This window comes from Vicia villosa, unplaced genomic scaffold (genome assembly GCF_029867415.1).
Source record: "Vicia villosa cultivar HV-30 ecotype Madison, WI unplaced genomic scaffold, Vvil1.0 ctg.000217F_1_1_3, whole genome shotgun sequence".
Taxonomy (NCBI): Eukaryota; Viridiplantae; Streptophyta; class Magnoliopsida; order Fabales; family Fabaceae; genus Vicia; species Vicia villosa.
The window spans coordinates 768,119-791,898 of NW_026705081.1; the positions used below are offsets into that span (position 1 = coordinate 768,119).

Consider the following 23,780-nt stretch of genomic DNA (forward strand, 5'->3'; position numbering starts at 1 on the left):
AAAATACGTTTTTTTTCTTCTTATGAACTAACTTTTATACCTAGATCAACTGGAATGGATTTGAGGTGAATCGGGCCTCATCTATTTAGATCTTTTGTCAGTCCTAAACAATGTCAAATTACATGTCTAAAATAGGTCTTAAATGGAGAAACGAGTAAGATACATGTGCGCTCTCACAGATAAATATATTTGACACAGTATAAAATATATATAGATGCACATGTAAATTTTAAATGAATTTCTTGTAAAAATGAATAATGATCTTATCAACTCAATTGTGTTAAATAATTTAATAATTATATTAATAATCTATTTCCAAATAAACTACTACTTAAATTCTTTAAATTTTGTTATAAAAATATTAAAATCATGATCCTATTTTAAAAAATCAAGTAAAAATAAATATAAAATTCAAAATTAATCAAATCAAAATTCGAAAATAATTATATACATATATATATATATATATATATATATATATATATATATATATATATATATATATATATATATATATATATATATATATATATATATATATATATATATATATATATATATATATATATATATATATATATATATATATATATATATATATATATATATATATATATATATGAGAATGAATAAAAATCAATCAATTTAAAAAAATGTTGAGATTAAACATGTAATTATGTGTCAAAAATCTAAATTAAACTTTGCACTTTCTTCATTTTTATCTAAATTTTAATCTATTCATTTTATTTGATCAACCATCTGCTTGTCATATTCTCAAACTCACTCTACAATGTTTCAGTCATCCTCTCTCTCTCACTTGATGCCTCCTAAATCCTAATTACTATCTTAAAAAAATTTCTTTTTAATTTAAATTTCCATATTTTTAACCTTCAAAAAATTTGATTTTTCTTATACATGTAATATAATCTCATATTAAATTGAAGGTTTGTTTAGATCTTAAATATTAGTATAAAAAACCATTAATTTTAATTATAAAGAAAAAATATTTTATTTTTAGTCTACTTATCTTCTCTTCTTGTTTTCTTCTCATTGCACATATTTTGTTATTTCACTTTTATAATAAATTGTTTTTTTCAATTTGAATTGATTTATTTTACTTTTTATTTGATTAGTATGAATAATTTTAAATAATAATGATATGATTTTACGGCGCCTTTTATATTATTATGTATTCATCTCCATTCTAAACTTAAAATGAATAAAAGATGAATAGCATAAAGAATTGAAAAAAACACTTGAAATGAATAAAAGATGAATAGGCACTACTAGAAATACTGGAATTTCCTGCGGATTTACCTGCGGATTTAAGCTAACTTTCCGCAGGAAACACTTTACCTGCAGATTTTCCTGCGGTTTAGTGTCCCCAGCTAAAACCTTCGTGGGTAATATTTTCGGCAGGAAGTTCCGCAGGTAATTCCGCAGCTAAATCCGCAGGAAAATCCCGCAGGTAAATCCGCAGGAAAATTATTTAAAAAATTAAAAAAAAAAATTTATACCGTCTCATCTCTAGATATGTATTGCTTCTACTAAATATATACAGTCACCAAAGTTATGCAACAATGGTTTTCTCCTAAAGACAAATCTACCATGGAACCATCCTTATGACTATCTTAAAGACAAATCACCTAACCCACAACAGCTTTTTCAATTCTAACAATTAAATATTAACCTAACTTTCTGTCACTGATTACTAACATTTTTTGAACCTGCTGTTATAAACTCCCTGCAGCATTCAAACACAATTCAAACCAATTCTTTTCAGAATTGAGACAAAAAAAAAAGGAGACAATGTTGCACCATATAAAAAAATCAGGAAGAAACAGGAGGTATGGCTAGTTCAAAATAGCAAACAGAACCTATGGCCTCATCCAACTATGTTCACATTAAAGCATACCTATTATTACGGTTAGTGCGAGAGATGCGATCCCAATTCAAATTAGATGCACCCCAGTTCAGCGCTAATACAAGCGAGTTTCAGACATTTAAATCCATTCCAATTCAGTACCTTTGCTCCGCTTGAAGAGATTGCAGTTAGACGCGCTTCCCGATCGACTAATTTTCCATCAGATCCAGCAGTTTGATAAGAGGCTTGGGTGCAGCCAAACTGTCAGCGTTGTATCAATCTCAAACTGCTCCTAGATCAGTCGGCTTTGTCAAAACAGCCCCTGCACAAGAAAGGGTGTATCAGTTCAGAAGTTTAGCCTCATAACAGCCCCAGTTCAAACCATTCCCCAACTACATAACAGACTTTCCTAACTAACATTCAGTTCATAACTAACTACCAAAAGAGAAAGGTAACTAACCTCAAACCTCCACCCTTCAACTTCATAACAAACTCTCTTTGCACTCACTTATAACTAACATTTCCTAACTTCCAGCAACATGTAACAAACAGTGGTTACATGTTACTAAAAGATATGAGAAATGAACTCGGAGCCAAAGGCCACCTCGAACCCTCTAAGAATAGTCTTAACTCCACATCTAACTAAACCCAAATCTAATAAGCATATAATGCAGAAAATTAGAAAATTCCAACTAACTGAACCATACACTTTGTCAAAATCCACCTTAAGAATGAGACAAGCTCTCTTAGTTCTCTTGGCCATGTCGACCACCTCAGTGACACCCATCACTCCCTCAACCAGCAACCTTCCCATAAGAAAAGCTGGTTGATTTAGGGATATAAACTTATCCATCACTGTCTAATGACCAACATTGTATCTATATTTTTATAACCTAAGTATAACACAATCATCAATAAGCTTAGAAATTTAAAATTTGAAAGAATCTAGCATCAATTAATTACATAAAAGTGAATATATTTAAATATCTAAATGAGTCAAAGTGAAACAATGGCAATGTCTTTAAAACAAAATATAACAAGTGTATAGACACATATGAGAACTATACCTTTGAATTCCTCCGAAGCTAATATCATTAACATTTGGTGCTTGACATTTTCATTTATGAATGAAGCACTCTTGATTGACATTGTGTCCAGTACCTTTGAATTCCTCAAAATATATTCAGCAAATTGAAGACCACATTCTGTGTATGTAAATTGTTTAATCAAACATGTTCTAAGCTGTGTTGAAAGACATCCCGGAGTAGATGTTTGTTCCCTCCAATTATACACAATTTCGTCTCCATTCCCATTGTCCTGTGATTCACATACTTTTTATAAGATAAAATAGATAAACAAAAAATGAAGTAAAAACAAAAAGAGATTGGTAGACAGTACAAAACCTCGATAATGGTAAGATTTCGAAGGTTGGGAAAATAATCCAGCCTTTCTAGCAACCACACCCACTCCTCCTTAAGATCTCTATGCTTAAGGATTACCTCCATGTATATTACATTGTAAAGAATAGGATAGCTGCAGTAATGTGAGTCCTGTTGTGATTCACCAAAGTTAGATATCAACCTTAATTTCTTTTATCATAGAAAAACATAATAAATGAAGAAATCTAGGAAGCATCGACACTGACACCGCAACATAAACTTAATAGCGTAATCTCAAGTGTCAGTAAAGATGTCCGTGCTAAGTAGAAAGAAATAATCTCTAATGAAACCAACAATGTTCTTACTAGTTCTCCACTCAGAACCTGGCCGTTTGGCCAATGAATCAAATTCCTAGTGTCAGGATTAAGTATATTGAGCCGTTAACATCAACTAAATCAAATTCCTCTCTCACCGCTAACTTCGCCACAAAAGCTGAAACAAGAGAAACAATATTTCAATTTTCAACAAATAAAAAAAAATAATCCAAGAAATGAAAATGTTGAGAGCGGGAGAAGAAGACTGACGAATTCGGTTGGGACATTTCATCGAACACCTTGCGAGCGAGGACAAATTCTGCATTTTTCTTCCAAAAGCTAAACTAAACATTCAGATTTAAAACATAATCAATAGAAAAACTTGCAACTATTCTCAATTTCAAAACATCATGTATCAGTATATTTCAACTACAACCAACTCCATTCAACAGAAATAACTGAATCAAGTGAATAAATGCATTCAATTCAATACATCAAAAAATGAGAACTATAAACAAGTGCGATTATTTGAAAATGCAAGTTGCAAGACGGTAATAACGACAACATCATAACCAATTTACAAGCTGCAATTTGAACATAAATCATCAACAACACAACATCATAACATAAGAAAATCAAAACTGAAGCAAAAAGAAGAGAGAATCTGGTTGAGACATTTCATCGAACACCTTGTGAATCAAACTCAAACTGTAGCAGAACCCTTAATTGAGTCGAAACAGTAAAAATGCAAAAATTTCAAAAGGCAACCAATTTTGAACATAATACGTAAATCAAATTCTAAACTGTAACAAAACTCGATTTGAAATCGAAACAAACCTGTAGCGAAAACTTGGCTCGAATGCAAAATCTGAACCGTGAAAAAGCTCTGCTCGAATCCAAACTCTGCACTGCGTCGAAACCTCCAAACTCGAACCAAAACAAAATTGAGTAGCAACTCCGATTCTGAACAGAAAAACTTCGCGAACACCAAACATAACTGTGAAGAGTTTGAGCGTATTGTTGTTATCACGTGTGAGGAAGATGAGAGGAAAAAAAAGCTTTTAGTAAATAAGCGCTCCGTTGGAGCTTTTGGAAAAAGCGCTTTTGTTTGTTTCTCTTCAACTGTTGCTGACTTTCCTTTCTTTCCTTAATTTTATTTTATTTTTTGTTTTAATTTTAATTTAAATTAAGAGACTACATTTTAAAAATATTGTCTTAGTGGTAGAATTTTTGTTTCAATACAGGTAGATTATGGGTTTGATTCCACTATTTAATTTTTAACATATTTTATTTTTCAATTTATTTATAGTTTTTTTTATTATTATTTTTCAAATTTGTTTAATTTTCAACCGATTTTATTTTTCTATTTTTTATAGTTATTTTTAATTTTATGTTTCAAAATTTTTTATAACACAAAATGTATACTTGATAAATGAGATTAAATTTAAATTTTAGAAATAATTTTAAGAAAATAGTTAATTTTGCAGCAAAATCCGCAGGAAAATTTCCTGCGGATTTTGTATAATAGTTTGGTTTTTATAAAATAGAAATCCGCAGCAAAATTCGCAGGAAACTTTCCTGCCGATTTACCTGCCGATTTTGCATTAAAGTTTCGTTTTCTAATTGAATTATATGAACCGCAGAAAAATCCGCAGGTATTCCTGCGGAATTTTCTGCCAATTCTAGATCCACAGAAAAATTTAGTTTATTTAAGAAAGTCCCAGGAAATTCCGCAGGTAAACCTGCAGAATATTTTCCGCAGGAAATTCCGCAGGTAATACGTGTATTTCTAGTAGTGAGGATAAAGAATGGAAGAAAAAAAAACTTGAGTACTTTGACAAAATTTCTATGATATTTTTTTTAAAAAGGATAGATTGTATAATATGATATGGAAAAATAATTATAAGAATGATGAAGAAAAAAATAAAAGTTGATCATGATATTTATTCTATGAATTTGGAATTTGTTTCTTTGTAGATGGCTTTTAATTTTTTTGCAAAATATTAAAAAAAGAAATTTATAAAAATGTTAAAGATGAGAAGAAAAAATAAACATAAAAATAAAATGAAGGAAAAAGAGACAAAAGTGAAAGTGAATGAATGTGAAATTTAAAATATAGAAAAATTAGTGATGAGAGGAAAATGAACATTTTAAATTTTAAATTTTATAAAAAAAAAACTGATGTGAGGTGGACATTAGAGAGGGCTCCAATTTTTTATTATTTGTTTTTAGTAGTAATTTTTTTTCAATCAAAGGAGTTATTAGTAACTTTGTACTAATAGTAACTTAGTATAATTTTGGATATTTATATTAATAAATAGATAGTGGATCTACATGAAATTTCAATAGTTGTATATAAAAAACTATTATGTCGTTTTAACTTTAAACTGCATATTTATGTAAATAAAAGTTAAAAAAACATAATAATCATTTCAATTAAAATCTAGATTTGAGGGTTGTCTAATATCCACCCTTATTTAAGTATTTCACAATTCACACATTTGAAACACATTTGAAAATTTAAAATATGTTTGGTGATAATTTCAGAAATTACCCAAAATCATATTGACGTGCATTATTATTTTGAGATCCATCTTTTATTGTTAAAAATAATTTGTCATTCAAAATCATATTAAAATGTGTTATTCTGAAATTCACTCCATAATGTTAAAAAATTTATCCAAAGATAAATCTCTAAATAAACTCAATTTTTTGGAAAATAAAGGTGACTCAATAATTTATTTTAAAATGTGTATAAAAAATGTACATCCAAAAATACATTTTTAAACGCTAGAGATGAAGACTTTTCTTGGAGGTGCGGGCATAAGGGTGGAAAAAGCATTTCTCCAGATTTCTCTCTTCCATGACATGAGTGACTCGGATAAAGTTGGGCCCAAAACTTGCTATTAAAATTAAAGCCCAAAATAACAGAGAAAGCCCAAACACCCATCATCAAGAAAAGAAGCAAACTCAACAAATCCCATTTCTCACAAAACTCAAATCGCTCTCTTCTCTTCTTCTTGATCTCTCTCTTCTTGGACGCCATTTTCATTCTCTCTCTGCAAACCAGTGGATGGCAAAAAACAACAAATATGCTTCCATCAACTTCAACCACATCTACGACAAATCCATAACCACCACCACCAAAACCACCAACGCCTCCAAAAGCCCCTCCATTTCCTCCTCTTCATCCTCCTTCTCCTCCGCTTCCTATTCTGCAGTCTCCGCCCCCAACAAACATGGCCGCATCCTCGTTCTAACCCGACCCACGCCAAAACCCATCGCACAACATCCCACCCCTGCCGCACCGCCATCCAAACCAAACCCAAACCCGATCTTACAGAATCCTCCAGATCGACCCCGGTCTGAACCGGGATCAGATTCGATCTCGCTTCGTCCTCTGGGTCGAACCGGAGTCGGGTCGGCTCTTTTGCCAACCCCGAATCTAGAGAAAGAGAAAGATTTGGGTTCTCTGAAGCCGAATAAGTTCGTGCCGCCGCATCTTCGGCCCGGGTTTGTCCCGAGAGAGGAGCATGCTAGACCGGAATTGGGTCGGTTTAGGGAAAACTTGCGACCCAAGTCTGGTGGTGGAAACGAGAGGATGAGGAGGGTTGGTGTCGGTGGTTCAAATTCGAGTTTTGAGAATCGTCCCAGTACTAGCGGATGATGATGATGTTGATGATGGTATGCCTTTCTTTTTTGTTATCTTTTTTAGAAATCTATAATTTGATTGTTAAATCCGTATTGCCGACACCTCTGAAAAAATGTGTTTGTGTCTGGGTCGTGTTTGAGTTGTCTGTGCTTTGTTGTTAATGTGAGAAAATGTGTTTGTGCAGAATAGTTGAGACATCAATTTTCATTGAAGATGAAAGATGACCAAGAGACAGATTCTCAACACCTAACTCTCTCACAATTTGTAATGGAAATTGTAGATTTTGACAAGATGATTTGGTTCTGGTTTACTTTACCACTCATGATGATGACAATAGTGTAGAATTAGAATCTAAGTACATATTTTTGATTTCATGTTGAACTTTTGTTGGCATGCCATTGTGATTTGAGCATGTGTTGTTTGAAAGGCAATCTAATGTTTTAGTTGTTTGTTGTATTTCATCTTTTGGTAGTGTGTTGCACACAAGCTTGGCTTTTCAGTTGCTATAAATGATCAATACTATCTAATGCTAATATCATTCTTAAAATAATACTCTTGAACATTGATTAGTTTTTCTAGATTGCACTTTTTTAATGAAATTAGGAAGATTAATTACACTTATTGAAATTTTAATAAAGTTTAAAGATGATGTTATGTTTTTTGGTTGCCATAAGATGATGTATTTTTGGTTGATGGAGCAATAATTATACTTAAAACCATGGTAGTTAGTAGCTAATGTCAAATGTCATTTTCATGTTTCTAAGGCTTCTAATTGCTTGCCATTTGGTAACTATTTTTAATTCCTATCATTGTCAACTATGGAAGTGTTTTGGTTCCTTAATACTCTTTTGTTCTTGTAATCTAAAGGGCAAGCGCATCAGCATCTACTAAATGTTTCAATGCTAAATCTTACAGTTTTTTTGTTAATTAAAAATATCATGCGAGAGCAACTACAAAAATGATTTCTCAGGACTCGGAAGAACCATAATGGAGAGCAATGGAAGCAAATTTAAATATAGAGTTAATGGTTAAGTTGAAAGAGGTTCTGCCATCTTATCCAAATTAATTTTCAAATAAATTTTTGCAACTTTTAAGATGTAAGATGCATGATCCGTCGGCTCGGTCCTTTACCATGCCTGCTTTGTTCTACCCCAATCTATTTTCTATGGACTTTTATATAGCAGGTTTAAACGGGACAAATATGTTCGTTTGTCATCTTAGTTTCAGTTCTTTCCCGCTCTATTTTTTATGGATAGTTTTATCCCACTCTATTTTTCATAGACTTTTATATGGTAGATTTAAACGATATGAATATGTTCGATTGTCACCCTAGTTTTAGTAAGGATTAAGGAGCTTATATTTGTTAATAAGGTAAAGTCATCCTAGTTTTAGTAAGGTTTAAGGAGCTTATATTTGTTAATAAGGTGAACTTGAAGTACTCAGGTGGAGAAACTTATTTTGATGGCTGAAACATATTTTTGAGTTAGAGTTCAACAAGTCATTAGTATCTTGATAATAGCCCATACTTTCTTCTTGACAAATTTCTTTGAGATTTACATATGCCTGCTTGGTTTGGAAAATTAGTAAGTCATTATTATCTAGATAATAGCCCATACTTTCTTCTTAAGGATGCATTTTCTTGAGATTAACATAGAAGCTTGTATGGTTTGGAAGATTAGTTTTGTTAGAACAGAAACTAGAAGAATACAATTAAATGAAAGTAAAAGATAAAGCTATCGATCTTTGTTAACGCAGATCAGACCATGATACATATCTCGGTGACTATAGAGTAATTATAATTTTTTTTTCTTAAGAATTAGGATTTCAGTATTACAAGTCATATATATATATATATATATATATATATATATATATATATATATATATATATATATATATATATATATATATATATATATATATATATATATATATATATATATATATATAATCTCCACAATGAGTTATATTCAACAATATTTATAATACTCTCCATAATATGAGTCATACTCAACAATCTCCATCTTGGCGAATATCAAACTCCTATGAAGACTTTTTGCATGACGATTCTTCTTGGAAATTGGAGAGGTACATATCTTGTTTAACAGAGAGAAACATGTAACAAATCCAAGCAATGCATGAACTTATCATAAATGACTGACTTTGTTAACATATCTATTGCATTCTCTAAAGTATGAAACTTTTCTAGTAATATCTATCTAAATGCAATTAACTCTCCGATTTTGTGCAATATCATATTAGTATGATTTGTTCTAGCATGACACACTTGATTGTTTGTCAAATAAATGACACTCTGACTATCACAAAGCAACTAAACTCCACTTTGCTGAACACCTAATTCTCTCACCAATCATGTAAGCCTTGTACTCAGCTCCAGTTGTCCACATGGCCACTGTGGATTGAACCGTTGATTTCAAACAAATAGGTCCTCTTGTTAAAGTAAAGACATACTCTGTTATATACTTCCTATTATCAGTATCACCAACATAGTGTGAATCAACATATCCTACGATTGACGAATCACTCTATTCACTGCTAAACATGATACCATAATGCATAATACCCTTCATGTACTTAATAATCCACTTGACTATTTATCAATGATGTTTTCTTGGTCTAGACATAAACGTATAAACTTGACTTACAACTTGTATCAAATCAGGTATAGTGCAGACCATAACATACATTAAACAATCAATAACACTGACATAAGGGACCTTTGAGATATACTCAGCTTTTACATATGTCTTTGAACACTTATTCGATAAGAGCTTAAAGTGATTCGTCAATTGAGTACTCACAGCCTTCAAATTACTCATGTGAAACTTGTCTACTTTCAAAATAGATTTTCTAAGAGAGCCATAATTTTCTACCACTCTTATGAATTTGAACTTTCATACAAAGAATCTTTTTAGTACCTAGTTCTTTCATGTCAAACTCCTTTCCCGACATGATTTTCAGTTCATTTACATCATGTAAATGATTAACACCAATCAAAATATCATCAACATACAGTAACAAAAAAAATAAAAAAAGCCATCATCGTAGCTTCTAGCATAAACATAACATACATATTCACACCTTCTATAGCCAATCTTAAACATGTATGAATCAAATAACTTGTACCATTTCCTTAGAAACTGCTTCAAACCATACAAAAAGATTCTTCACTCCAAGTATCACCAGATCAATGATTATGTTCTTGAAGACATTGACACTTTGATCCAAATTAGATCTTTCCTACATTGTCATCCTGTATAATCGCTACTTCGCGAGCAATTTGTTCATCAACGTATTTGACATACACTGACTCTCCAATTTATCTCAAACCTCCTTCAGAGTCGTCGGGTTAAGGACATGATACATGACATCGTCTAAAACACATAAGCGAATTAATAATGTCGCTTTCTACTTCATCTCTGCTCAATCGGTATCCTCCATGTCATTTAATTTCGTTTTATGCAGCGCCTGTTATAAACTTCGTTGAGCCAACAAACCTTGATCCTCATTTGTTATAATTCGAAATTATTTGTGTTGTCGAACCTTGTTACTTCGAATTTTGCACAAAGATTAAACACCCAATGATAACAATTGTTAGATTAGCAACCAACATGAAAGATAAAAAATAAACGAAAGTAAAAATACAATAAACTTGATCGATCTTTGGTGCCTACCTCTACAACTAAAAAGAATTTTTCGTTATTTTTATCTTATGAATTAGGATTTATGAATTAGGATTCCAGTATTAAAAGTCATTCATATAATAAAAGACTTCTGTTTACCTAAACTTTAATTTCTAGTAACCCATAAGAAATAGATATTTCTATCTATAATAATCTTCACAATATAAATTATACTCAACAATATCTCTAATAACTCTACAGTATTATACTCAACAATATCTCTAATAACTCCACAGTATGTATAGAGGTAAAAATGGTATTGAACTTGTGAGATGTTAACATCCTTTTTTATTGGAGTGTTGGGATTTATTTCTTAGTTGGGGTGCCACGTTAACATTATTTTTTAAATAATTTTTTTTACTTAAATTGAACTGACTCACCAAAATCGCAGACCTAAACATTCAAAACGCTCTCCAAAATCAAGGGAGACCTCAACATTCAAAGCGCCTCCTTGATTCAGTTACACAATAGAAACATTTAGGCAAATAATTGGAATGAAAGCTATTAAAGAATAATCTATTTGCATTTCTCTATTCTTTATCTAAAATGCAGAAACATTTGTTTATCTCTAGATTTTATTAGTTTATGGAATCACCAAATCCATAGCAGAAACATTGATAATTAAAAAATTAATACCATTACAAAAAGATAGATGAAGGTAGAGAACTGAATTGTAAGCTGTAACAAAACAACAATTGGCTCTTGTAGCGAATCAATGTATCTCAATAAACAAAAACGCATCATAAAGCAATGACTTTCTCACAACAAATAACAAAAATGTTCAATGACAAAAAAATAAAATAAAAAGGTATCAATCAAATACCAAAACATTTCATAATGACAAAAATGTAACTAAGATCTTCTTTCAATTCAAACTATGCTGAACTGCAGCATGTACTCTTCTTAACCTCTGATACATCATCTTTACCAATATTGATAGTCTCTCCCTTAGGCACTGATGCAGAGCCATTCTCTTTCTCGAGAGCCCTCTTACTCACAACATTGTATATCTGAGTCAGCACTTCCACAAAAGCACTGTCTACATTGACGGACTCGAGTGCAGAAGTTTCCATGAAATATATGTTTTCTTTCTCAGCAAATGCGGTGGCTTCTTCTGTGGACACGGCACACAAGTGTCTGAGATCTGTTTTGTTTCCTACAAGCATGATTACTACGTAGGCGTCTGTGTGATCTCGAAGCTCCTTCAACCATCTCTCCACGTTTTCAAATGTTACGTGCCTGGTTGAGTCGTACACAAGTAATGCACCGACGGCTCCACGGTAGTAAGCACTTGTGATTGCACGATATCTGCGATACATGAAAAAGAGTAAGACTACAACATTCAGGGATGAGATATAATGATTCATCTAGGAGTCTAGGATTTATTAGTATGTAAGTATCCAATGTAGTCAAGCACGAGATCTTAAGTAGGATCGGTCGGCTTGTGAAATATCGTAAAACTCGGATTGTTAGCACGGCACGTAAATTGGAGGAAAAAAAATGGTAATTTCATATATATTTATGCATAAACATACACAAAAAGCATGAAAATTATACTTCAATATTTTTTTTTACGATCTTGACCATACTGGTGATAAAAACGACATTTTTCTTATCTTAGCACTCTCACGAAACATACACAAAAAACATGAAAATTATAATTCAATATTTTTTTTTACGATCTTGACCATACTGGCGACAAAAATGATATTTTTCTTATCTTAACACTCTCAGGCATCCTTGGCACGTAAGATCTTACGATCCAACACTTGATCTTGACGACATTGTAAGTATTACATTGTAGATGAACAAATTCTCTTAATTGAACTCTCATTTTAGAAGGAAAAGTAAGACATCTTAATAGTTGATTTCATCAGTCGAGATTATTTTCAATTTAGATGAGTTAGAACCAAAAACTATAGAAGGCTAGACTTTTAGAAGAGAACGGGTACAGAACACCCTCTTAGTTCTGGATTCCTATCAGACAAATTGCAAGTGTAGAAGTACAGGCTTTTAGAAGAGAATATAGGGGGGCAACTGGAACAATCATATTGATCAAACACCTTGAGATATCTAACAAATTGCAAATTTTGAAGAAAAAATACTCAATATGGAAGAAATAAACAATGGCTAGGCTTGTAACGTGATGAATTTCCCCTACACATTCACATGAGTATCTAGTGACCGACATATAAGTGTCCGACACCGACGCAGACATATGTATAGAATTATTACCTATATAGAATTGTCAGTGTCATGTCTAATGTCTAAATCTGTGATTCGTAGAAAAATACCCAATTCATTCACCAGTCTCTTCCTCAACAACAAAACTCTACAAAATATGTCTCTAGCACCGACATCTCTGAGAAATGTTGTGTTCAACATATAATATGATTCCAACAAATGTGATTATATCAAACTAATTCATATTTTCAAATTATTATTGATGAGTGACATGTCAGTGTCCTGTTCGGTGCTTCATAGCATAATACCCAATTTATGATCAGTGTCCTAAACATGAAGATCAAGATCAAAAGCAAAAACCCCAAAACCACAACAACTAAAAAACTTACATTTTGGCTCCATTCAATTCAATTCATCAATAAAAAAACAATCAAACCCACTAAAACCTAGATCATGACTAAGCATAAAAAAAAAGAGAGAAAAAAATGACCTTTCTTGTCCAGCAGTATCCCAAATCTGAGCCTTAACAAGCTTATCAAGAATCCTAACACTTCTGGTCGCAAACTCAACACCAATAGTAGATTTAGACTCCAAATTAAACTCATTCCTCGTAAATCTCGACAACAGATTAGACTTCCCAACGCCAGAATCACCGATCAAAACCAACTTGAACAAGTAATCGTATTCTTCATCGGCGGCACCCATTGATTAGATCGAACAAAATTAAATCAAATGAAAAAGGGTTGAAATTAAGTAGAGAGAGTGAAAAAGTTGAATGCTTCAAAAATGGTAATTTGTGAAAAGAGAAAGAGAAACGTGTGGAGTGCGTGTACGAGGAAGGAAGGAAGGAAACGTTGGCGACTGTTGATGAAAACAATTCACGCCTCAATCAAATGAATCTTTGATTTTATTTTATTTTTATGATATGATTTTATAATAATTTTAATAACGGCTATTTTTCGAGATGTTGAAAAGGTATTTACGGTCAATTTTAAAATTTAAATAGGTTTTATATTGATGTCTCCGAAAAAAATATTTAAATAACAAGGTTTAAAAAAAAATTATAAAAAAAAACAAGTTTTTCAAAAAATTTATCAGTTTTGCAGGATCTCCTGGAGTATGCGCCAAATGAATTGACGCATTGGTACAAAATTAGGTGTATGCGCCAGATGGTTTGACGCCTATGTGAGTATTTTTTTTTTTTTTCTTTTTCTATTCCTATTATACGCCAAATGAATTAACTAATTGAGTAACATAGTATATCAATGCGTCAAATAGTTTGGGACATACTCCAGGGAGTCCCGCAAAACCTAAACATTTTGGTAAATTTTTTGAAAAATTTATTTTTTTGGTAATTTTTTTTTAAACACTGTTATTTAAATTTTTGTTTCTGATGTCTCCTCTAATATAAATTTAAAAGACTTAAATTGTAATTTTATTCTACCTGTTTTTTTTTTTTTTAAATTTTGCATCCCATTTTTAAATAAATAAAAATGGATGGATGAGGTAGTTTAACTTATATTTAGTAGTCTGTCAAAAAAAACTTATATTTAGTAGTTGAATTAAATATATTTAAACAGCTGACTAGAACATTTATACTCCCTCCGTCTCATAATAAGTGTCTTATTTGAGTTTTGCGCGTTCTTAAGAAAATGATTTGATGTGTTGGTTTTAATGATAAAGTTAATATCATTTACTAAAATACCCTTATTTCTTATAGGTAGTAGAGTAGTTGAAAAACGTGAAAGTTAATAAATAGGGGTATAGTAGTGAAAAAAATAATAAATGTTGCATTGGTTTTCTAAAGAGACATTTATTTTGAGACATAGAAAAAATGCAAATGAGACACTTATTATGAGACGGAGGGAGTATGTAATTATATATTAATAAGATTATTACGAATGAATACGGAAATTTTTAATAATATGATTATCATGTGGATGATGATTATGAATGAATACGGAAATTTTTAATAATACGGAAATCTTTTTTCATATCATTATTTTTTATGATTAGATTTTTTGAAGAGGTCATAAGAATCTTCGCATGACATGGGAAATTCAAACATTTTTTAGTTTTTTATGTGTAGTAGTAAAATACCTATTAAACCTAATTTTAATTATACTGTTATTTTTAAATATTTTAATTTGAGAAAATGGGTCATGCATCGACAGTGTAAAGTCTTTTTACACTGTCAACCAATCACTACCATCCATCTAATTAAAACATTCTTTTATTTAAAAAATTTTAACTCTTTTAATTTTATAAATTAGTTTTTATTTTACTTAATGGTTAAATTTTTTGTTTATATATATATATATATATATATATATATATATATATATATATATATATATATATATATATATATATATATATATATATATATATATATCGGCCCAATCAATGCGGAGGCTCTGTTCTAATTTTAGAAATGAGCCCAAATTTAAAATATAAATACAATTATAATAATTAAAAAAGACACATAAAAATTACTTTTATGTACTAATCAATAATATATTTAATTATAATTATTTTGAATTTTGATCTATCTCAATTTTTGTATGTATTGAGTTTTTATTATAGCATTTTTTAATTAGATTTTTATTATAACATTTTATTTATTTCGATTAATAATTATGGAAAAACTTGAACTTTTTAAAAATTTGGGACCTCCCAAAATTTGGGGCCTTATGCTGTAGCACTTCCTGCACATGCATAGAGCAGGCCCTGTATATATATATCATATTATATGAGAATGCATTTTTTATATGAGAATGTGAGAATGAATCTGAACCATTAAATTTTAAAATAAATGGTGGAGATTATGTAAGAATCTTTTTTTCTCTCTCCTACATCATTTATTTTAAGGTGGATGCTAGAGTGAGGGCTCTACCAAATCCCTCACCAATGGACCACTTAGAAAGAACAAATAAGAGCGCCCTTAGATTAATCTAACTAGCAATTTTATTATAGATCGTAACCACCCAATTATATTATTTTTCATTTTCTTCAAGTCTCTTTTCCCTTTCACTATTCACAAGCCTATATAACCACCGTTACGAAAAATCCTTCCACCTTCCTTGTCTTAAAATCCTCAATTAACTTCACTGAGACATTGCTTTATTGCAGATTATGATATTTACCATTAATGAGTTTAGTGAAACCAAAGAGGTTCTCACTAAAAAAAAAATTCTCGCATAATCTCCACCCTTTATTTTAAAATCTAATGGTTCAGATTCATTCTCACATTCTCATATGATATGCCTTATATATATATATATATATATATATATATATATATATATATATATATATATATATATATATATATATATATATATAGTTAAAAGGTAGTGCACTGACATTGTAAAATAATTTTACATAAATGTGCCATGTCATTAAGTTTTTTTTAAATAAAAAAATGGTTTAATTGGATACATGAATGGTGATTAGTTGACAGTGTAAAAATATTTTACACTGTCAGTTCATCACCTCTTTTCTCACACACATATATATATATATATATATATATATATATATATATATATATATATATATATATATATATATAATTAATTTTTAAATTTTTGTTTATTTATATCATATTTTACTTAGTGTGTAGATAAGTTTATATAAATCAATTCAAATAGAATATATATTTTATTTTTAAAATGTTGAATCTTAAATGCAGCTAAATCATTAGTTATCACATTCAGTTGAAAGTTAAATATTAGTTCTTCATATTATATAGGGAGACAATTTAATCGACGAATAAATCATTCAACTAATAAATAATTCATAAATTATATTCACTATATTATATTGATTCAATCCATCCATTTAATAATCGATGAATGTTCACATGAATAAATTAGTGTAGGAAGAAAGGGAACCCAATCAATTTTAGGGTTTCCTACAAAGACAAAAGCGGCGAGAAGCTGGACATAACTTACTTTATGTTAGTGAATAACATTATGGATAAGTTGTTGGACTTTAAGTTAGGAATGATCCAGCATGTCATTAGAGAGAATAATATTCAGGCTCACGCCATAGCTATTAGGGTAAGGGAACTTCTCATCGCACCATTATTCCTTCTCATAGGTCCTGTGCGAAATTTCTAAAATGCTCCCTGTTTTTGAAGACATATCTCCTAACACACAAATTCTTTATTTTATCTAAAGGTTAATTCGGAGATGTATCTACGAAGGGGTTTTAAGGTATATTCGCAGATACATTTTCGAATTATTCTTTTTTTTAGTTTAAAAAAATATCCTGAGATACATCTCCCAACCAGGTAAATCTATTTAAACGCGCGCCAGACTCTCCTTTTTCTCATTCTTCATTTACAATTCATAAAACTTTGCCCCATTTAAGCTCGTGAGCATAATAGTTCAAGTCAGCTTTTGAAGCAACCTCAGAACCTCTGCTTGTATCTTAGCATGACCAACTTCCTCTAATTACTACATTCAACACTTTACACCCTCATCAACACGTTTTTTAGTAAGTTTTTCATTTAGCTTATTTTGATTTTTTATTAATGTATTAGGTCATATAGGTTACTTTTAATGCATTAGATAGTATTACCATTTGAAATAGATAATGTGTATGATCTGTTTATAACATTTGGATGAGTTTTGGATGGTTAGGGAAAGTGCAGAGATGTTTCTGCCATTGAAATAAAAAAATGAAGCTTTTCTTGGAGATGTATCTCTGAAATCTGTTCTTTCTATTTTTTGGAGATATATCTCTAAATTATTTCCTTCCTAGAGAATGAGCATGTCATGGATGACCATGCCATTGATGTGTTGCCGATTTGTCAGACCATTATGCGGATGACAGAAGAAGGCATAAAGTTTGGACTGTTTGAGAGAGGTGGCGATGATGCGGTTTCCCTAGCACGTTCCATTCTTACCGAGGCACAGAATACCTTGGGCTACCATATGCAGAGGAGGAGCAGGGGTGTTAAGATTAGGCATACTCAGTAGATTATGGATTTGATTGTATTTTGGGATGTTTTTGTATATTTTTTTCATTCTTCGAGGATAATTTTTGTACTATGATTGTCTTTCGTTTAATTAATGCAATACTTTGTATTATGATATTCGTATTTATTAATCTTTGAAACTAATAATGACAATGTTAATCGAACTAAAATTACTTTAGATTGAAAAAACTATAAACTCAATACAATGTTTCTGCACAAGAAATATGCATGCAAGACTTCATAGATGTATCTCTGAATTTATTTCACAAATAGTTCGAAGATGCATCTCTGAACTATTTTTTTTAAAAATGGGGTGGTTGCTTAGTTTGCTATCGAAGAAAGGTGACTTCGGATATGCATCTCCGAATTAACCTCAAAAAAATTCAAAATAACATCTCCAAACCAAAATTTGGAAAAAATGGGATTTGGTGCGTTCAGAGATGTATCTCCGAATAAACCTAAGAGTATTTTGAAGTTTTTAGAGGTGCGTCCCATTCCATAAGGGTTCAAAGAGAAATTCCCTTAGGGTAATAACTAAAGGTGTGTTTGTTTCAAGGTTGTAAAAGATATTCCCGGAAATATGGCCATGGGAATGCAACATTCCCATATTTGATTCAATTTTTCAAAAATTATTCCAAAGCATATTTTATTCTTAGGAACTTTATTTACACATGGTTATTCTATTTTTATTCCAAGGTTTAACGGGTGGGAATCCAACATTCCCATGAGAATAAAGTTCAACTAACTATAACTCCTCACATTTATTTATTTATTTATTTATTTATTTTTTATAATTTTTAAATTAAATAAATATTATAAACTTTTCTGGGAAATTTAGTTTTTGCCAAACACTTGGATAGGAATATTAATCCAAGTAATAATAATGATGGGAATAGGGTTTTAAGGAATATTATTTTTTAACTTGAAACAAACACACCCTAAAAGAAACTAGATAAGATACAAGTGTAATCTATAGCCCACTAGAAATAAATCAGATGTGAAGCGTGCCGATAGTGCTAGCAAACCATAGTCTAGTATTTTGTTTTAAGAAAATACATACATTTAAATTTATTAATTGATCAATTTAATCCATATTCTTTTATTCATTCAATTATTTAGAAAATACAGAAGTCAAACAATTTAAATTCAATTGTTTTTAAACCGCCTAACGCTCCGCGGATCATTGAAGTTCTTTGGAAGCCTCCTCCGAGAAATTGGATCAAGATTAATTGTGACGGAGCTTCTCATAACAACCTTGGTATTTCCGCTTGTGGTGGTATTATTAGAAATCATGATGGTATCTTTATGGGTGCGTTCGCTTAGTTTTTGGGTTTATCAAATTCTCTCATTGCCGAACTCTCTGGTGCTATGTCGACAATTGAGTTCGCCAATGAGAAGGGTTGGCATAACCTTTGGCTGGAGTCTGATTCGATGGCGGTGGTTAACGCGTTCAAGCCGCCTTTTTTGGTCCCTTGGCAAATTCGCAATAGATGGATTAATTGTGTTAATATAACTTCGAAGATGTCGTTTATAGTTTCCCATATTTTTAGAGAAGGAAATAGTTGTGCAGATTCACTCGCTAACTTAGGACTTACGATTACAGACTCGATTAGATTTAACTCTATTCCCTTTTTTTTAGGGCAGATTTTATGAAGAATAGGTTAGGTTTGCCTTTCTTCAGGTTCAGTTCTGGTTGAGAGGGTATTGGCCTAGTCCCCCCTCTCTTTTTGTACCACTTTTCTTTTATATATATATATATATATATATATATATATATATATATATATATATATATATATATATATATATATATATATATATATATATATATATATATATATATATATATATATATATATATATATATATATATATATATATATATATATATATATATATATATATATATATAACCTCATTCAAAAAAAAATTTATAATAAATAGTAAAAAATATTATAGCAAATATAGAAGTCAAATAAACAATTTAAATATTTTTTTAAATTGTATAATAAACATACATTTGATACGACATATGATCCCAATGATACCTCTTAAATTTTTAATCGGTAAAAGTATCTTTGTGCAAATCATTGCAAAGTACTTACCTCATACATAAATACCCATCAAATAAATCATATCTTAACGTCGATCTAGTAAAATGATATTTAAAATATTTATTAAATGACTATTCATACAAAATATAGGAACAATGTCCTTTTCTAGGAGGATTCTGGCATCGATGCTCTTTATGTTTGATAATGAATCTAGGAATAGGAACAATGTCCACTTCGGTGGTTGTAGTTTGTGCGATTAAATTAACTAGCAATAAACCCATGCATACGCACGAGTTATGGTCGGAAACGTGTATTGTTTCCACAAATAATAATTGTTATTTATACAAAATAGATTAATGAGAACAAAATAAATATTTGAAGTACAAAAATATTTTTATTCAAAGTAAATTATAAGCAGTTTTTGAAAATAAAATTACATGGTATTTAATAATTGTTTAACAACTAAAATGTAAGATTAGAAAGAGAAACTAAAAGAGAGTCAAAGCAATGTAAAGTACCTGTGAGGATGCACGAGTACTGATTTGTAACGCGCATTTGTACACAAATTAGAAAATTAATAAAACAAATATTTTGTTTTGACATCATTTATAAAAATATTTGAATAAGTAGGATTTCTTCTCGTATATAAAAATATTTGGATTAATCATAGATTATTTTTTCGTATTTTAATATGATTTATAAAAATATTTAAATCAATAATACATTTTCCCGTAAATAAAAATAATACCGTTTAGAATGAGTGAAAAGATAGATAAATGAGTTGATATGATTTGATAATGTACATAAATATTGAGTCCACGTTCAACAGTGTTTTAAAATTTTCCAATTCATTTTTTTTTAATCTATAAAACTTTGATTAATTCAAAAAAAAGCTATACAAGGCGACCGGTAGGATCCAGCCCAACAGAATCAGAAAAAGACAAGATGATCCCAAAAAACAACCTAGCTACTACATCATTAACTTAGTCAGGTAATCTCTCATCTTCCTATTATGCCAACCCCTATACATTATCATGTCTATGACTATTTCTTCTATTTTCCTGTTTTGTATACTCTTCCCAAAAATTTTGTCATTTCTATACTTCCAAATTTCATATATGCACTCAGTGGCAGCCAACTTGAGGATAACCGCTTTTTTTCTTTTTCCTTTGCAATTTTCTACCAGTCAATTCAATTCCTGCTCCTTATCAAGAGGGATATGGTCCACATTAATCCATTGCAGAAGTTTCCTCCAAGCAGTGTTCATTACATTACACTCAAACAACAAGTGGCTTTGTGTTTCCTCTGCATTACAGAAATTACTGAAGGTTGAGAAAACACTTAGAGGGGGTTGAATAAGTGGGTTTTAAAAACTCTGTGAAGGAAAGACGATCAGAACACAAATATTTTTATCCTGGTTCACCTTCTCAATAAGGCTACCTCCAGTCCACCCTCGACAAGGTGATTTTCCTCTCTCAACAGAGGTCTTAATCCACTATAATCAGAACCTGATTACACTTGCACGACCAACTGCCGTGATTCACAATACAGTGCACGAGCCAAACTACTGGTGACTAACGATCCCGCACAAGCCAACTGCTTGTGACTAACCAATCCTCTAAGACTCAACTAGTCCTACACTTCTTGAGACTTCTGACCCAAACGGTCTCTCAAGGACTTAGTTACCACGTAACTTCAGTTGATAGTGTATAGTTTTGCTTCTAGAAAGCTGTAATCACCACTGTGATATTTCACTAAGATTAATTACAAAACAATAAACTCATAATATGAATAAGAGATTTTAGCTTCTAAGATTTTTTCTTCACACTTGATGATTTTTCAGAGTTGCAGCGTTCTTGTGTGTTCTTTCTTGTTTCTTTCTATTTTGCTTGTTGAGTTCTATATTGTTCTTCAAACGATCATGAGTATATATAGCTTCAGAATTTTTGACTATTATCTCTAAAGCAGGCATTCAGCATTAAATGGTTTGCGTGTTATCTTTGCTTTGCTTTCTTCAAGAATTTGCATGTGAGTAGCTTCTTCAATCAACCTTGGAAATTAGGCTTTTGGAGTGTTGCAGCTGTTTTGCTAATGATTATGTCTTTCAACGGTTCAATTTGAATCAATCTGTGTAAACTTCTGTTCAGACTTTGTTCTTCAACTTCTGTTGTAGATATGTCTTCAGTGTGTGGTATCTGAAGTAGTGTTAACTTGAATCATTCCTCATAATCTTCTGTTAAGCCTTGTTCTCCATCTTCTATTGTAGATATGTTTGCATCGTGCAGTATCAGAAGTTTCTCTAGCTTTAAGTTCTGATCCTTCAAGTTCTGATTGCTGGTACTAGTACATCTTCTGAAATTAGAACCATATGATTAATGTACCATGTTTGCTTTATACAAAATTTGTTTGTTTGTTATCATCAAAACACTAAAGTATAATTAGAACCAAACTATGTTCTAACAATTACATCTAGTCTGATCAATCATCCCCCACTTCTTCAATCTACTTTTCATAGGCAATCTCTAATGGCAAGCAACCCACAATTGGAAGATGACCCTAGGTCTAGCTAAATTACCATACAACAAAGATCTCCAGTGGACAGTGTGCTGATTCTGATGCAAGGCCTGATAGTTTAGCTTTATCTTGAACTTATCAGTATTATTCCAAACAGACAGTTGACTAATAGTCTCTCTCTACAGTAGAATAGCTTTCATAACCCAAGAGAAGTGCTCCTTCATATTCATCTCCATCAGCAAGTTGTTTTTTATAAAGTAGGCATGAACCCACTTCACTCATAAGTTGTCAACCTTACCACTCAAGTTCCAAAGCAATTTTGCCATCACAGTATTATTCCAAGTTTGCAGATCAATCAAGCTCAAACCACCATTCTTCTTAGGGCTGCAAACAGTCTTCTAAGCAATCAGGCTTTTTTTACTCTTCTCCTTCTGACCTGTCCATAAAAAGCTCCTACACATAACATCAATTCTATGAATCACAGCTTTAGGAAATGGTAAAGCCTGCATCCAGTAATTCATAACAGAAAATATAGTGCTTCTGAGTAATTGGAATCGACCTACATATCTAAGCAATTGTGAGTGTTAATGCCTTGAGTTATGTGATTGGCATTTATGTTTGGCTAAAACGTAGTAGCAGCAATATGTAATAGGATCTATAGAACTTGCAAATATAAATATGAACAAAACAGGTACAACAGTAAGATGTTCTATGGAATGTTAAGACATGTTCTGTGACATCACGTCTTATGTGATATTGCGTCTGCTGAAGCTGGAATGTGAAGATTCAATATTCATTAAACAAATGCAGAAAATTCTATGGAATATTATGTAATCCTATGTGGCGCAGATTTAAAGGTCAAAAGAATCAAGTCAGAATATTGAAGATTGTGTAGTTTCTAATTATGGAGACAATTTAGGAAACTTATAATTCAAAGACCTTTCTTTTAGCAGAAGATTTCTGCTGATTTGTAACAGCAAATAAAACTGTGATTGAAGGCCCAAGTCCAGTTGGGAATAGGATATAAATAGGAAACTTTGTAACCTAGTTTTATTAAGCAAACCGAGTATTGAAAAGATGTAATCATTAGGGTTTGTCAAGGTAGATCACCCGAGTTGTGGGATGGCT

General features: G+C 31.0%; 2 protein-coding genes across 3 annotated transcripts; both read right to left on the reverse strand.

The window, feature by feature from the left end:
• Positions 1-1,750: 1,750 nt before the first annotated feature.
• LOC131625436 (putative FBD-associated F-box protein At5g56440) lies at positions 1,751-3,903 on the reverse strand. Of its 2 annotated transcripts, XR_009290855.1 has the most exons (4): positions 3,828-3,903; positions 3,609-3,735; positions 2,932-3,181; positions 1,751-2,186 (listed from the first exon to the last, which is right to left on the reverse strand). XR_009290855.1 is itself a non-coding variant. In XM_058896303.1 (3 exons), exons 1-3 carry the CDS (start codon positions 3,367-3,369, stop codon positions 2,146-2,148), a joined length of 393 nt encoding a protein of 130 aa, XP_058752286.1. In that variant the 5' UTR covers positions 3,370-3,395; the 3' UTR covers positions 1,751-2,145. The 2 variants fall into 2 exon arrangements, 1 of the variants encoding a protein (XP_058752286.1); XM_058896303.1 differs by lacking the exons at positions 3,609-3,735; positions 3,828-3,903 and adding an exon at positions 3,268-3,395.
• Positions 3,904-11,615: 7,712 nt separating this feature from the next.
• Positions 11,616-13,990, reverse strand: LOC131625447 (ras-related protein Rab11B-like). The gene is made up of 2 exons (XM_058896313.1): positions 13,588-13,990; positions 11,616-12,221 (listed from the first exon to the last, which is right to left on the reverse strand). The coding sequence occupies exons 1-2, from the start codon at positions 13,800-13,802 to the stop codon at positions 11,789-11,791; spliced, it is 648 nt and encodes a 215-aa protein (XP_058752296.1). The 5' UTR covers positions 13,803-13,990; the 3' UTR covers positions 11,616-11,788.
• Between the last annotated feature and the right edge of the window lie 9,790 nt (positions 13,991-23,780).

What these genes read in the sequence shown, in the direction of transcription:
- LOC131625447 (XM_058896313.1), bottom strand. Translation starts at nt 13,802, where the DNA reads ATGGGTGCCGCCGATGAAGAATACGATTACTTGTTCAAGTTGGTTTTG. An exon ending in GATACTGCTGGACAAGAAAG is followed by an intron (nt 12,222 to 13,587) that starts GTCATTTTTTTC and finishes CATGTATCGCAG; the next exon opens with ATATCGTGCAATCACAAGTG.
- LOC131625436 (XM_058896303.1), bottom strand. Translation starts at nt 3,369, where the DNA reads ATGGAGGTAATCCTTAAGCATAGAGATCTTAAGGAGGAGTGGGTGTGG. An exon ending in GAAATCTTACCATTATCGAG is followed by an intron (nt 3,182 to 3,267) that starts GTTTTGTACTGT and finishes TGTGAATCACAG; the next exon opens with GACAATGGGAATGGAGACGA. An exon ending in AGCTTCGGAGGAATTCAAAG is followed by an intron (nt 2,187 to 2,931) that starts GTATAGTTCTCA and finishes TTTCTTGTGCAG; the next exon opens with GGGCTGTTTTGACAAAGCCG.